At 46.3% G+C, this 16,155-nt stretch overlaps 2 protein-coding genes across 4 annotated transcripts in view; one reads left to right on the plus strand and one right to left on the minus strand.

Moving 5' to 3' along the window:
- IL21R (interleukin 21 receptor) overlaps nucleotides 1–16,155 on the plus strand; it is a 39,566-nt gene that overhangs the window by 16,875 nt on the left and 6,536 nt on the right. For 2 of the 3 annotated variants that reach the window (XM_090277420.1, XM_090277418.1), the window contains exons 2-4: nucleotides 9,252–9,316; nucleotides 11,771–11,873; nucleotides 14,166–14,365. In XM_090277420.1, coding sequence (XP_090133546.1) covers nucleotides 9,268–9,316; nucleotides 11,771–11,873; nucleotides 14,166–14,365 — 352 coding nt within the window. In that variant the 5' untranslated portion in view covers nucleotides 9,252–9,267. Of the gene's footprint in view, nucleotides 1–7,499; nucleotides 7,579–9,251; nucleotides 9,317–11,770; nucleotides 11,874–14,165; nucleotides 14,366–16,155 lie in introns of all 3 variants that reach the window. The other variant, XM_090277419.1, reaches the window with a different exon arrangement.
- On the minus strand, nucleotides 1,979–2,113 carry LOC150009581 (thymosin beta-4-like). Its single transcript, XM_090279196.1, has one exon. The coding sequence runs from the start codon at nucleotides 2,111–2,113 to the stop codon at nucleotides 1,979–1,981; it is 135 nt and encodes a 44-aa protein (XP_090135322.1).

Consider the following 16,155-nt stretch of genomic DNA (forward strand, 5'->3'; position numbering starts at 1 on the left):
GGGCTCTTCTCTCCAGCTGGCTGACTGAGAGCCACTCTGCCCACCATGTCTTGTGTACTGTTGTACAGATGCTGCCAGAAAAAAACCAAACAGCCCAGGAAAAAGACCCACACCTGCAAAATTAACCCCCACCCACAACTGCCCTATCACCTGAAATTAAGCCAATGTTAATAAAGGTGTAAAGAGATTAGGACTATTAAAAGAAAGGAGAAGCAAATATGAAGTGATTAACTGAGAGAAAAGTGATTCTGTGAGGGGAGAGGGAGGAGGAATAATTAGGGTAGGGAATAGAAATTAGGCAAAGAAAAAAAGAAAGTAAAACTTACATAGTAAATAAAAAGGGGAGGAGGGAAGATGGAATGGAGTAAGAGAAGGGAAGCATATAGTATTAGGTATAAACTGAAATATATATATATACATATATATGTGTATATATATGTGTATATATATATATATATATATATATATAGAGAGAGAGAGAGAGAGAGAGAGAGAGAGAGAGAGAAAAGAGAAGTCTAACAATGGAAAAATTATATATGTAACAAATATCAGGAACCTAACTGGAGAAAAAGATCAACCACAACACTATCAACAACAATTGAGCTAAGATTTATAAAGGTGGGCTAAGAATAAGAGGGAAGAGAGGATAGAGAGAGAAGTAATGCTGAAAGTGAGGAATGAAAACCAGGCTAAGACAGGGAAAAATTTACATTTAATATGAAAGGTAGAAAGGGTAGGAGGAAGGCAAGATGGAGTGAGAGAGGGCAATGATAGAATTTGAGATTTGAAATACAAAAATAGTGACTCTCTAGATGTGAGCTTGAAAAAAATGTATCAACAACCACTTTATCCACAACTACCAAACAAAATTGATAAATGTGGAGAGAGAATAAGGATATTTTATGAACGGGAAAAAGAACTTGAAATGGTTAATGACAGACAATTTTGAGAGGCTGGAGGGTTGAATGGAAACAAGTCATAACTAGAGAGAAAATAAAATTTAAATCCAAGATAAGAAGAGAAAGGAATAAGGTAAAATGGAGTAAGAGAAGGGAAGAGCAATAAATAAAGTTTGAAATAAACTATAATATAAAACCTGGTGACGTATAAGTCCCAAACTTGAAGGGCAATATATGGATGTCAAAAAGCTATGCACGGGAGAAGTCTGCATCTTGTTGCACCTGTCTCTGTTCTCTCTTCTCTGCTGGGTTTAGTGAATCAGGGCCTGAGGAAGTGTGTAGCTCCTAGTGTCTGGTGTAGGGTCTTTTCAGAGTTTTTTTCTTTTTTTCCCCTGCAAAAATGTCCCCAGCAGGATACTCCTGAGTCTGGACTTGCTGGTCTTTAAAGCGTGGAATCCCATAGGTGAGGGATGGGTTCATCTGTCTGTGAGGGTATCTAGTTGGATGCTTAAAAACTCTGGCATTCCGTTCCTGCCTCCCCATCCTGAGCCTGCTGCTCTCTTGCTGGAAGCTCTGCCTAACTCTCCACTCTGAACAGCCCTCCACTCTGAGCCCCATTGGGTTGGGCCCCACCCACTCTTCCAGCAGTGCACCCTGGCCCTCTGAGTTGTCTTTTTTTCCCAGGTTTTAAAACTTTATTTGCATATTTAAAAAAATGTGCATTCTAGTAATTAATATTATTTTAACAAACAAACAAACAAAATGGCACTCTGATGAAACAGCACTTCACAGCCTGCAGGACACCTCGGACCAGCTTGGTTTTTACTCTAGATTTCACTGTTGACCCACCCAGCTCCTTCCTTCACCAACATGCAAGTTCTTTCCTTCCCCACCAGCCGGACAGGCAGATGGGAGAGGCAGGTGCGGCCTTCGTTGTCAGTAGTTCTGATGTGAAAAGGGGCAGCAGTCATTTAAACTGATCCAACCTCTTTGCGTTTTACAAAGTTAAAAAGCTAAGAGGTAAAATAAGAAGGCAATGCTTGTGGAGTGTACAGTGCATATCGGTCGTGCGGGTCTCATTACGATTCGCCTGCTTTCTTCTCCTGTTCAGTGGTTTCTTTGGAAGGCAGTGGATTTTTCTCTTGCGTTTCTGTCTTCTTCAATTTCGACTTGTCAAATTTCTCAATCTCGGCCATGTCGGGTTTGTCAGACATGGTTGCGGAGGAAGCAGAGCAAGGTGCGCAAGCCAGGAAAGTCCGATATGCGCGGCGACTGCCGCCACGTGGCCCTCTGAGTTTTTGTTGGCAAAGCCTCTGTGCGCCCCCAGAGGATGCGAGCCCTGGGCCCTCGCTGGGTCCGGGGTCTTGCCTCAGCTGCCCTCAGAAAGCACAGGCCGCCGGGTCTGCCCACTTCTGCGCAGTCCTTGAGCTCTCGCCCGTGTCCGCGCTCACGCACAGCCTCTTTCACGCACTCTCCGCTCTGTGTTTCCCTCCAAGTCCGGTCGGGATGAGAACAAGTAGACAGGGCTGTTAGCTGCTCTGCCACCTTCTTCCCAGTCCACGTCATATGTTCACCCACCTAGAAGCTCCACATTTTCTTGATCAATTCATTGGTTGATTAATTTAGGTTGCTTCCACATCATGACTATTGTGAATAATGTTGCAATGAATATGGGTGTGCAGACATCTCTGAGGTCTTGTTTTCAGTTCACCATCACCAAGCCATTATTACATGAAATGTTAAAAGGACTCATTTAGGAAAAAGAAGATCAAAACAACGAACAATAAAATGGCAATAAATACATATCTATTAACACGAATCTAAAAAAAAAATTTAAGCTAACAAGAAGAGCAAAGACAGAATCATGGGTAGAGAGCCTTTTGATGGCTGCCAGATGGGAGGGGTTGTGGGGCAACGGGTGAAGAGGTGAGGGGCTTAAGAAGTACAAATAGGCAGTCACAAAAGAGCCATGGGGTTGTAAAGTACAGTACAGGAAATGGAGTAGTCCAAGAGCTTATACCCATGACCCATGGACATGAACAATGATGGGGGGATTGCCTGAAGGAGTGGGGGATGCTGCGTGGTGAGGTGTAATTGGGGAAAAACTGGGACAACTGTAATAGCATAATCAATAAAATATAATTAAGAAATTACAACATGCATACTTGATATTTGTGGAGTCTATCTTATATTAGTATCTTTATCACTTCCTAGACAGTGCAGTGATCTTTGCTTTATTTATACTTTCTTACCTTTGGGGTATCATTATCATGTATTTTAATTCTGCATATAGTTTTAACTTCATAATATCATCATTATTACTATTTTAAGCAATTGATTTTCATTTATATTTATAATATTCTGTAATGTTCTTTATTCCTTCCTGTGGTACCTTTCTTCCCAACTGGGATTCTTTTTATTTTGCCTGAAAAGCTCACTTTAGTATATATTTTGATGCAGGTATAAGGGTTCTAATTTCTCCACATCCTTGCCCATACTTTTTATTTTCCTTTTCTAAAATAGTAGCCATCTAGTTGGTATGAAATGGTATCATGTTGAGGCCTTTATTTGTATTTTCTTAATGATCATCTTTTCATGTGTTTATTGGTCATTAGTATAGCTTTCTTGGAGAAATGCCTACTCAAATCTTTGGTGCCTTTTAAAATCATGTTATCTTTTAGATCTTGATTTATAAGAGTTCTTTTTATATTCTGAATAATAGACCCCTAGCAAAAATATGATTTGAAAATAGTTTCTCTCAATCTGTAGATTGTCTTTTCATTTTCTTGATAGTGTCCTTTGAACACAAAGGTTTGAAATTTTAAATAGTTCAATCTATTTTATCTTTGGTTGCTTGTACTTTTGGTGTCATATCTAAGGAACTATTATGTTTGGTTGTTTACTTGTTTTGTTTCTTTTTTTGTGTGTGTGTATGTGAATGCCTTGGGGTTCTTATATACAAAATTATATAGTCTGTAAAACAGAAACACTTTACTTCTTTTCCAGTATTTACTTCTTTTCCTTGAATTATAACCTTGGCCAGACCTCTAGTACAATGTTTAATAGATGTCATGAGAGTAGACATCCTTGTCTTGTTTATCTTAGAGGAAAAGCAAAGCTTTCAGTTTTTCAACATTAAGTATGATGTTACCTGTGGGATTTTAGTTGATTCCTTTATCATGTCATATCATATTGAGCTTAAGTTCCTTTTTTTTAAAGATATTTTTGCTGGATATAAAAATTTAAGTTGACTTTTAAGTATGTATGTGTTTATTTAAAAAAAATTTTTTAAAGTTTGCTATGATGTGTCTACATGCGGTTTTCTTTATGTTTTTCCTTTTGGGGTTTTGTAGAACTTCTTGAATCTATGGCTTAAGGTTCCTTGCTAGTTTTGTAAAATACTTAACCCTTTTCTCTATTATTGCTTCTGAGTAGTCCTCTCTCAATTCCAAATACGTGTATTTTAGAATTTTGCACAATATCTGATAACTCTTTTGCTCTTTTCTGTATTTTTTAATTATTTTTTCCTGCATATTTCAATCTCGGTATTTTCTATTGACAAATTTCTCAGTTCACCAATCCTTTCTTTCCATGTTTCTAATTGTTGCTAAATCCATTAATTCAGTTTTTATAGATTTCAATTATTGTATTTTTCATTTCTAGGGTTTCTTCTTTTAAATAGGTTTCACATTTCTGGTGGAATTCTTGAGTATACTAATCATAGTTATTTTAAATCATGTCTGAATGTCATTTTCCAAATCACCTATGTATCTGTTTTCATTGTCTCTTTTTCTCTTGGTTTTTGGTCATTTGATGTTGTTTTTGGTTTTCCTTGTCAATTTAAGTGAATGCTGGATATTGTGTATGATAAAAAAGAGGCTTTGGATAAAGTTAACTTTTTTTCAGATAGGTTTTAATTTTCTTCTAGCAGACATATAGTGTATAGGCAGATCACCTTGATGCTGTCAAGACTAAACTACTTCTGATTTTTTATTACTCTTAAGGCATAGCCTTTCATGAATAACTGGGTATTTACCAGGGTCCATCTTTCTTGCCAGACCTTGAACTTCAATTCCTCTCTCAGCATTGTGAAACTGCCAAAATCTCTTAGCTTTTTAGCCTATTCTCAAATGCTCTCTGCTAGATTTCTTGGGGTGCGACTCATTTGCAATGACTTGGCAAATTATTTGAGGGAAAATTGCATACAGAATTTTAGTGTATTTTTTTCACTCTGAAACTCTGGCCTCTCAAGTACTCTCAACCTTGTTTGCTCTCTCATGCCCTCTCACAGTATTTGTTCCTGTTTGGTAGCTGTTCTCAGCAGGGGAATTAGCCTGATACCAGCTACTCCAACATAGCCAGAAGTGAAAGTCTCCCTCCACAATTTATTTTACAGTTTAAGATTCACTTACATTTAAAATGATATGAAGCCCTGGCTAGGATGGCTAGTTTGGTTGGAGCGTTGTCCCGTAGACCGAAGGGTCGTGGGTTCGATTCCAGAGTACATACTTGGGTTTCAGGTTCAGTCCCCAGTGGGGGTGCATGCAAGAGGCAACAGATCGCTGTTTCTCTTTCACATCAGTGTTCCTCTACCTCCCTTCCCCTCTCTCTAAGGTCAATGAGCATGTCCTTGGGTGAGCATTTAAAAAAAAAAAAGCTTATTCACTTTCTCACTGGCTCTGCCTCTAACTTTAAAAGAAAAACTAAATTTAAAAAAATGCTATGAAATAGTTTGGTCATACAAAAAGGTATAAAGAATAATATACAAGGTGGAACAAAAGTCAGTTTACTGTATTGCTGTTTGTATGGAAGATAATACAATAATTAATAAATAATAACATGAGAATAAGCTCTGTGTTTTATGTACTCACAACTGTAAACCTATTTTTGCCCCACCCTATAACCAACATCCATGGTAACTTCACTCACTTTTACCAAACTGTTGAGACCCCCCATCACATCCTCTCCTTTTCTACACTATTTGAAGTTTGATGTTTATCATCCGCTTGAATCTCTATACTTTCAGGACACTTGTGTGTTTGCCTAGAGCAGTTTTACATGGTGTTACATGTGATATAGATGGTGTTCTTTTCTAACTTATTTTTCATTTTGCATTTTGTTTGTGAGAATCAATTGTTTTGTGGTGTGAAGCTATGATTCACTTTCACATTGAGTGATTACACCAAAATTTATCTTTCCATTTTCTTGCTGATGGGTATTTAGGTTGTTTCCAGTTTTTCAGTATTAAAGTCAATGCTGCTATAAACATTTCTGCATATGCTTCTAGTACACATGTGGCAGAGTTTCTTTTGTAATATACATAAGGATGAAATGCTGAGTCTCCTGGCAAGCACTTACTCAAGTTAATTAGATAAAGCCAAACTATTTTCCAGACCAGTTGTATCAATTTACGTTCCCACTAACTGTGAATGAAAGTTAACGTTAATGTGATGTCGTCAGACTTAGTTTTTGCCAATTGATAAGATTGAAATGGTATGTCACTGTGCTTCTTATTTGCATTTCTCTCTTGATGGTGAAGGAAGCACTTTATATTCGCCATGCACCTACTTCAATCTGACTTCCTACGCACAAGCTTCTCCACTTACCCAGAATCTTCTGAAATCTAGCCAACTTCTAATCGGAGTTACCACAAGTGCAGAAATCATTTCTCAGCACCCCAGCCTGGTGGATAAACTCCTCTGCAGGGCTCCATACCGTGTAAGACTGTGCTAGAGTGCATTACAGGCAATGATGCCTTTAGTGCTTACGACAAACCTGCAGCAAAGAGTAATCTTATAGATGAGAGAAAAGAGAATGAGAAGGGTCGGGACCTGCCCAAGTACACCCAGCGGGGGCCTGGTAGACTTCAAGTCGGGTGCTCTCGCTCTGCTGCAGGAGACTGCAGAGGTAGGGCGCTGCTGCTGGGCTCCCATAGCAGGAGGCCTCTAGGGCGCCCCATGTCCTTCACCTGGGAAGCACACCTGGTGGTCTGGTGCGCATCTGGGAAGGGAGCTGCTGTTGCCCGCAGGAACCAGCCGGACGGAAGACCCATAAAGAGTTGGATCCAGGACAGGGAGCATAATGGGACGGGGAGGAGTTCCATTCAGTTGTGTGGGAGCACCAGGAGAAGCCTTCATACTCCCAGGCTGGTGTTTCCCAGAAGTGAGCAGCTTATTTTTGATGGTGTTAAATATCCCTGCACCCCTAGTGAAGAGTTAGACCCTTTTCAACCTTCTTTTGATCCTCTGATGACGGAGGGAGTGAGAATCTCAGTTTGGTGCTAGTATGTCTTAAACACCCTTCTGACACCCTTTGATCCTCCCTTTTAAACAAAGGCAAACACGATCTCAAGTCCTGAGAGTCTTCTGCAGGGGGTACTATTTTCTTAAAATTCAGTTACTCTCTTTTGTTTTTCTTGTGTTTGGTTTTTACATTTCACTGTATATGGTTTTATGGTAAGTTGACTGTTTTGTTTAAGAAATACATATATAATATCTACTACGTCAGGCTCTGTTTCAAATGCTTTACAAATATTGACTATTTTAATTCCCCCAAGGACCTTATGGTGTATGCACTGCTATTATTATTTCCATTTCACAGATGAGGACGCTGAGGCCCAGAAAGTAAACTGCCCTGGGTCACACAGCCTGTAAATGGCAGAGCTGGGATCTGAACCGAGGTACGCTGGCTCCAAGGCTGTGTTTTAATTACTGTGGTACACACTGCCTCTCCATTTCATACTAGTTATACACCTGTCAATGGTAGCAATATTACATCTTCTTTTAAGACATGTATATGGAGCAAAAGGGGAGGTAAAATAAAGATAAATAGCAAGTAGATAGCACCCTGAATGTAGTGGGTGGTGGGAGCGCCTGAACATTGCAATGCTATTCATTTTTAAGTGTGTTGGGGAAAAATATGCAACTATGGAGATTATTGATTAGGATGAGGCTGGAGTTAATTTCTAAGTGACTTCATTTATAGAAAACATATTAAATAAATAATAGCACACATGATCTACAGATACAGCCAACATTTTGAAAGTGAGAAATTTGGGGACCTTTTGTCTAGATCATTCTGGAATTCTTCCATTTCTTAGGCCCTAAATTTTCTATTATTGAGTGTTTATGTGTCAGGGGCCATGCTCAGGGTTTTCTGCAAATCACTTCCTTGAATTCTCAGGAGAATCCTGGAAGTGGGCTTTACTGTTTTCTACAAGGTTCAGAGAGGGGAAGTGACTGGCCCAGAGCCACACAGCTGGTAATCTGAATTTCTCTGTGCACTTTACCGCTGCCCACTTGGTGATTTGGTAGGAGCTCAGAGAGAGCTCTTGATGGGGCCAGAGTAGGGTCTGGGGAAACATGGATAGTGGGGCCTTCTCCCTGTGGGCTCAGGGATGATGTCTGGAAGAATCCATGTATATGACTTGGTCTCTTCATGGGTTATCCCTCAGGCTCCAGTTCCAGCTATACCCCTGTCTGTTGGGGTGGTCTGGGTGAGGTTCCTGGGCTTGGCAGGTGGACCCACTGGCCTCTGGTTGACACCTCCCCAAGTAGATACAGAAGTGGGGGTGCAATGGGCAGAGTACCAGCTAAAGACTGGCATTGCCAGCCTGGAGGGTTGTTCCTCTGCTCAGGGCACCGAAGTCCACTCTTCCCAGATAGGCTTGCTCTGTTTGCCAAAGAGTTCTCTTCTCTGCCACATCTTGTCCAGGCTGCCTTTGTTTGGCTGGGTCTGGGTTCCAGTGTGCTCCCTAGTGGGCTAACCTGGGCTTTGAATTGAGTAAAAGGCTCATTATTGGACTAACTTTATCTTAGGTATGTATTCAGCAAGGGTCTTCTTTGTGGGCAAATCTTAGATTTGTTATTTAGTGAGGAGACAATTCATAGGGCTGACGTCAACGTGGGTGTTTCATGGGATGGAGAACTTGAGATTGCTGCTCATTAAATATCACTTTCCAAACCAATGTCCCCTCCCCCACCTCCTGCACCTTCCCTCTTTCTTTCTTAGCTGCATAAATGCCCACATTTAATTCCACACCCCATAAAGACCAGGTGTGCACAGGACAGCAGTGAGCCATTCCCTCTTTGAATTCACCTGCCATTTTGTGACCATATAGGGGGACAGGAAGAAGGTGGGAGGAGTGAGAAAGGGTCCATGGGGAGAGTCAGCCATTTCTAAGGGGCAGGAATTCTTGGGAGTGTCCTTGGGTTCCTCAAAATCTTATTTTTTCTGAGACAAATCCAAGAATCTGAGGCGAGTCTTCCAGGGGAGGGATGGGGACAGGGGGGAGGTGCTCACGGTCCCTCGACCCCAGGCCCAGGCCCACCCTCTGCTGTGCATCTCTTCCAGACGCCCAGGAGTCAGCATGCCGTGCGGCTGGGCTGCCCCTCTGCTCCTGCTGATGCTCCACGGTGGTAAGTAGCTGGCCGGCCATCTGTGCTGAGAGGGCCAGGTTGGCCTGTGTGCTCTGCGTCACGGCTAGAGGCCCCAGGGTCAGAGTCTATGACATATGTCCGCGCGGGGCTAACACAAGCGGAGCAGGGAGCTCCCCATGGACCAGAATCCATCCAAGCAGAGAGTTCCAGTAGCCAGCTGTTCACGCAGGTCTCAGCAGCCCAGCCCCCAGCGCGGGTCTTTGCGCCTCGCCGGGCAACGAGACGCTGTGCCCTTCGTTCCCACGGTTCTCTGCCTGGCCGGCCCTGGCCCTACCTCGGTCTCTCCTGGGGGATCTTCAGTACTCACTGGACCCTCAGCAGGCACCCAGGCTCCCCAGAGGGAAGAGTGGAGGTGGACACCGACGTAACCAGAGCCTTGGAAAGTGGTTCTGGAGGGTCAGGAGGTGTTGCAGTCGGGGGCAGATGTCAGAGGCCAAGGTGGACAAGGCCAGCAGTTAGGTGTGGGGGCACTGTCAGGGCTGAGTGACCCGGGCACAAACACCAAGACCCTGCTATGTACTGGGTGCTCAGCATCATCTCATTCCTTTCTCCTGGCGGCCCCGTGAGGCCCACGCTGCAGTGATGCCCAGTTCTCCGTTAAGAAAACAGAGGCTCAGAGAGGATAAAGGAAAGGTCCACGGCTGCACAGCTGGGTGGTGGCAGAACTGGGATCAGTTCACTAATTTGCCTGATTCCATGGTCTTAACACTGCCTTTGCTGCTTTTATTGAATGTGGGCTGCAGCGGCGTGATATCATACACATATCTCCACACACTCCAAGGGGTCCAGTGTCCCTAGTTAACAGATAGTGACACAGGGTACTCATGAGTCATGTGGCCACACTTTGATAACCCCGGGTGAGGGACGGTGCTGGGGATCTTGGCCCAGGGTTGGGGTACTAACCAGGTGAATTGGATTTTTACCCCCTCTGGCCCCTGTTGTCACCTCCATGCTAGTTCAGGGACTGCTGTCCCCTCCCCAGTCTTTCATTCAGGTTTGGGACAAACCCTATTCTTTGGCCTTGAGCCCAGCTAGGTAGGAATGGCAACTCCTCTCCAAGTTCTGAAGTCCGGAGAGAACTACCAGGATATAACCACGGAGGAGACAGCCCCACGGAGGCTCCTGCGGCTCTGGACTGAGGCTCTGCCAAAGTTAGTCCTCCGTTCTCCACAAGGAGCAGAGCTAGCCTTCTGCGCCTGCTGACGGGCCCTGTGCTCCGGCCAGATGGAAGCCTCCTCCCTGAGCAGGACCCAGGCCACACGCAGACCCCGCGGCAGCGGCTGCCCAGGAACTGCAGAGGGTTCACAGGCCACGCTCAGGAGAGGGCAGGTCACTGCGGGTTAGCATGTCTGCTCGTGGGCGTGCGGGTAGACCTAGCGCAGATTAGAATTCCTGGGTGAGTCTCAGCAGCCCAGACAGAGGGAAGCAGGGAAGGCGTGGTGCAGTTCCGCACAAAAGGACTTTCCAACAGCAGTGTTTTTGGCTCTTGAGTCCAGCTTCTGCCTCAGAGTGAGGTCCAGGGAGTGAATGATCCACCCCCCACCCAGCGCCCCCCAGGTCTTTAGTCGCGGAAAAGTAGGAAAAAGCTACTGAAAATGAATCCACTTAAGAAAGGGAACAAATTTCTGATAAATAATGTGGAAAAATAGCAGTGTTGGCACTTGATCTTACAAAACTAAAATGCATTCAATCTATTTTGTCAAACATTGAACAACATTTAGATTATGCCTGCACCTCTACTTTTAGTGCACAGTGAAGCAATAAATGATAGAGGTGGGAAAGTGTTAAATCCTCCAATAAAATCGCCTTAGCTGGCAGCCCCTGAGTCACTTGCTACTGGTGGTATCGGTTTGGGCAGCAGGATAATGCAGGCACCTGGCAAGAGCGTTCAGGGCTTCTTGGTCTCCTGAGGTCTCCTTGCGGCATCTCTGTGGCCGTGTCCTGTCCTGCTGGGACCAGCTACTGTAGAGCAGAGGGCTCCTCCTGGTCAGAGATCGGGGCATTTTCAACAGCGCTCTCTTTCACTTCATGAATGACTCTCCAAGGCTGTGCAGGTTCATCCTGCATGTGGGGAGTTCAGGATGCACCACCTGAGAGGGAGACTGGCCAGGGGCTATGCTGACCTGTTGGCTCCACACAGGGCTCTTGGGGAGAGAGCTGAGGTGGGAACCACTTAGTTAATTATGTTTTACATTTGGAGTGTTTGTCTCTATAGCTAGCCTTGAAACTTTGGGGGCTCAGACAAGGAATCTTAGGTGGCAAGGACCTCCTTGCCTCAGTCCCACACCTCAGTGGCTCCTAATCACCATATTCATCCTGGCCCTGGGACCCCTGCCTCTACTCATCCTCCAGCCCCAGAGGGGATAAGGGAGTGAGCAGCTCTGAAGCCCTCTTCCAACCTGTACCAAGGCGCTCTCTCCCCTCACCCTCCAGCCTGTGGTTGCTCGAACCTTGTCTGCTACACCGATTACTTCCAGACAGTCACCTGCATCCTGGAGACGTGGACGCTCCACCCCAGCACGCTCACCCTCACCTGGTAAGTGGCTGGGCCTCACCAGCCCTAGGAGTGCTACTCAGGGGAGCATCGTCCTGGGACAGGACCACGGGAGGACACAGATTGAGTTAGACCTACTGTGTGCCCAGCAGGTAGTTTAGCGATAAAAATAATAGCTGCCACTTCCCAGGGGCTCACGCAGCAACTTCAGCAACAGCATTTGGTTTCACCCCAAGAAAGACTGTGAAGTGGGGATCACTGTGCCCATCTTACAGATAGCTACACGAGGTTTATGGGACTTGTCCAGAGCATGACAGAGGGCAGCTCTGTCCAGCTCCAAAGGCCATACTCTGTCACTCACACAATGATCACCTCCAGTCCCCACAATTATGATTCTCATTTTATAAGCAAGGACACTGAAGTTCAGAGAGGTTATACAACTTGCCCAAGGTTACACAGCCAGTGAGCGGTATACCTGGAATTCAAACACAGGCCGCCTGACTCCAAAATCCATGTGTCCTTATAAGTCCATATCGTTAGAGAATCATTTACGACACTTGTTATGGAACGGTAGGGCAGACTTTATTTAGGACCACCATGATGGGCGTAGGGACATTGCATGGGGTCTTGCCATGTAGGAGAGAGGGTTGGCTCAACTCTGAACACAACAAGGAAAAGTGGGGACTTACAGCCAAAGAGAAGGGTGGGGTCAGTGGATGGAAATTGACTAGGAGGAAACATCAGGGGTAAGGGGGCTTCTGACTAAATGGATCTAACAGGATTCTTGCTGACAGCAGCCTGGGGGGATCCGATACCACACAGGGATGGTAGAGGATGAGGAACCCCATCTGATATTAAGGATGGGGGATTCTGGCTAAACTGACTTAGCAGGATTCTTGCTAAAAGTAGAAAACACAGAGAGACACAGAAAACCCAAAAGCTCACGGAAGCCTGAGTAGTGTTTGGTCAAGGAGAGTCTCTTTGTCAATATGCTGCTCAGGATAGAGAATAGCTGGCTTTTATTCTGTCATCATTCATTCATTCATTCATTCATGTAGAACACATTTATTAAGCTCCTGCTTGACACTTGCAAGCACCAGTGACTCAGCAGACCCCAAAACCAATGAGGTCCCAGGTGTCCTGGAGCTGATGCACTGCAGCGGAAATGACTATCGAGACAGACAATAAACACACATGCAGCAGGCAGGATGCTTTCTGTTAATAATGAGTGTTATAAAGAACAGGAAGTTGGACCATGGGGTAGAGAGCACGTGACATCGGGGAGGGCCTATGGGGTCAGAGCAGGCCTCTCTGGGTAAGAAGGAGGCAGCCAGTGAACTGGGAAAATGGCATTCCATGCAGCGGGCACTGCATGTGCAAAGGCCCTGAGGCAGGTAGAGCTGGTGAGTTTGAGGAACAGTGAGGAGGTTGGTGTGACCAGAGGGGAGTGAGCCAGTGTTGGGGAAAATGACAAGTGAAGAAGGCAAGAGGTCAGCAGGGGCCAGATGTTTGATTGTGTGGGTGGGTGGTGAGAAACCACTGCAGTTTGGTGCAGGAGAGTGACAGGGCGTTTTGAAAGCCCCCACCTTGGCTGCTGTGCATGTGAAATAGACTGCAGGGAAGGCGGGCATGGCAAGGACACCACTGGACAGCCATTACAGTGGTCCAGGCTGCAGGTTTGGAGAGCATTTATTCAGGAGAAGTTTCTATTCCAGCACATTTAACAGAGATCTGAATCCACACATCTGTACTGGCCCCAGAGGGTGGTCACGTTCAGAGCCTGAATTTGTAGGTCGGGAGATAGATGGCTGATGAACTTCACATACTTCAAAACCTATTGTTTTTGCCTAGTGGGAGTTAAAAAGCCAGAGCATTTCCTCTAACTCCATATTAGCAACCTCCCTGAAAATTCAGAGCACCCAGAGCAGAGACTGAGGTTCATTTGGCTTTTAGCTTAGTTCTTAGCACAAGTGTTTATTAGGTGTTTGGGGGGTTCTGGGTTGAAAGAGAGTGGGAAGGAGACCTGAAATGTTTAGTACCCTTGCTATAGGACAGGGACAGATTGAGGCTCAGCTGAGGCAAGAATGGCCCAAATTTCCAAAGTTGAGAGTTGCTGTTCCAAATGACCTGGTGAGCTCCTGGTCTTGGAGGTGTGTGAGCTGAGCCTGGACTCTTCAGGGGAGAGTTTGCCTTCCCAGGGACAGGGAAGGTTGGGCCAGGTGACCTCCGGCCCCACCTCAAGTCCCTCCCTCCCAAGATTCTGGGCGTCTGCCCTGGCCCTGTACACTGAGTCCAACCGGCCTCCAGCCATGACTGGCTGCTCTATCCTTGAAGGCAAGACCCGTATGGAGAATTGGAGGATGAGGCCACCTCTTGCAGCCTCCACCGGTCCACCCACAATGCCACGCATGCCACATACACATGCCACATGGATGTGCTCCACTTCATGGCCGACGACATTTTCAGTGTCAACATGACAGACCAGTCTGGCAACCACTCCCAAGAGTGTGGCAGCTTTATCCTGGCTCAGAGCAGTGAGTACTCCTTGGAGGAGAACCCAGGTGGGGGTTGGGCTTCCTGTTCCCCGGGCCAGTTTCCCCAACCTCCTTGCAAACTGACCTGTCCTACGCCCTGACCTCTCATTGGAGTTCTGCTCTTTAGATGCACTACTGCTTACTAAGGTGTGGTGGACGACAGGTAGGCTGGGCCTGAACCACAGAGGCAGCAAGGTATGAAAGAAGCTGGGCTAAGCCCGCAACCTTGGGCTTCGGTCTGGTTCAGCCCCTGGCTACTGGTGACCTTGCACTAGAGAATCACCCTCTGCGATTTTGTCCCATTATGAGGCAAGGGAGAGACACTGAATCACAAGAGAAAACCTCCCCAGGTTTTCTTCCATTCCTTAGCTCAAGTGAGGCCTGAAATTTTGCTCCCGGCTGGAGGTAGGGAGGAGGCCAGGGGATAGAAAGGACCTGGTTGATGGAACAGTTGTCTTTGTGGGTCCAAAGGTGAGTGGAGCAGGGAAGGGCCCAAGAGGCATCTTTTAGTGTGTGTGTACCCAAGTGGGGTGTCCAGGTAGGGGGTGAAAGACCCATCCCCAGGGGCATGGAAATACAAACTCCAAGGAGAATCCTGCCCTCAGGAAGGCCCAGCCCTAAGGTTTGGGAATTTCTGTCCCTAGATCCCCAGTGGTGGGGGAAGGGGATAAGCAGGTGTCTGTCATTCACACTCTGGTGGTCCAGGTTTATACCAGTTTGTTGGGTAGATGTCATACTACAGAGGGTGTGGATCAAGCTTCACACACACCCAGACACACCCAGACTTTCACACACACACACACACACACACACACACACACACACACGTCCTCATAAATACTCCCTTGAAGCACAGATGTTTCACCAGCCCTGGCCTAGGCAGCACGAACACAGATGCCCACATTCTCATCAGCTGTGCACAAACACGCACAACCATGCACGTGCGTACATACACACGCACTCGGCCACTCAGATGCAGGTGTGTGGTGAGTTCACCACAGGGGGGGGCCTGCCTACCTCTGAGAGGGCTAGCTGGCAGCAGCTCCCCCCCCCGACTGCTGCCCCCAGAGAGGACAGCACAGGGGCAGGGTGGCCCCCTCCCTCTTGCCAGGATCTGAGGCCAAGCCTGTGCTTGGACGTGACAAGAGCAGCATTTGGTTCCCCGTGCACCCCTCCCTGCCCTTCCTCCTGCTGGGCCCTGGCTCCACCAACAGCTCCTGAGTTCGTCCGGAATTGGCCCTCACAAGCCAGCCCGGGCCACACCAGGAAGCTGACAACTGGGCCTCCGCTAGCCTGGGGGAGAGAAAAGAGGGCCAGGAACTGTCCCAGTTCAGAAGGACCCATGGCTGAAACAGCGACGACAGTAAAGCACTCACCGCGGCCTTGTCAGGGTGCGCCACCTTGCACCTCAGGCCATGGGGCAGAGGTGTGAGCAACCTCAGAGCTCCTTTCTGAACACTGAATTTAACAAATATTTCTCGAGGGCCTACTGTGTGCCGGACTCTCTCCCCGGGGATGCAGGCACAGCACTGACCCAGGAGAACTAAGCCTCTGCCCCAGGGAGCTAAGATCCCAGAGAGGCGGCCGCTGGTGAGCAGAGTCCCAGAGAATTTTAGATGGCGGCAAGCGGAGCTCAGAGAAGGCGGGGGCGTGTTGCTTCCCTGTGACAGGAACACACTTGTCACTTGATTCCCCTGAAGCTACCTCCTTTTGCTACTTAGTTTAGTCCCGTGAACCTTCACTCTGTGTGATAGAAACAAATTCTTTTTTACAAGAGAGGAAATGAAGGC

The sequence above is a fragment of the Furipterus horrens genome, unplaced genomic scaffold (genome assembly GCF_987537825.1).
Source record: "Furipterus horrens unplaced genomic scaffold, mFurHor1.1.pri manual_scaffold_5, whole genome shotgun sequence".
NCBI lineage: Eukaryota > Metazoa > Chordata > Mammalia > Chiroptera > Furipteridae > Furipterus > Furipterus horrens.

Bases quoted from the DNA above. Each gene is read 5' to 3' on its own strand.
- LOC150009581 (XM_090279196.1), bottom strand. From the start codon at position 2,113: ATGTCTGACAAACCCGACATGGCCGAGATTGAGAAATTTGACAAGTCG.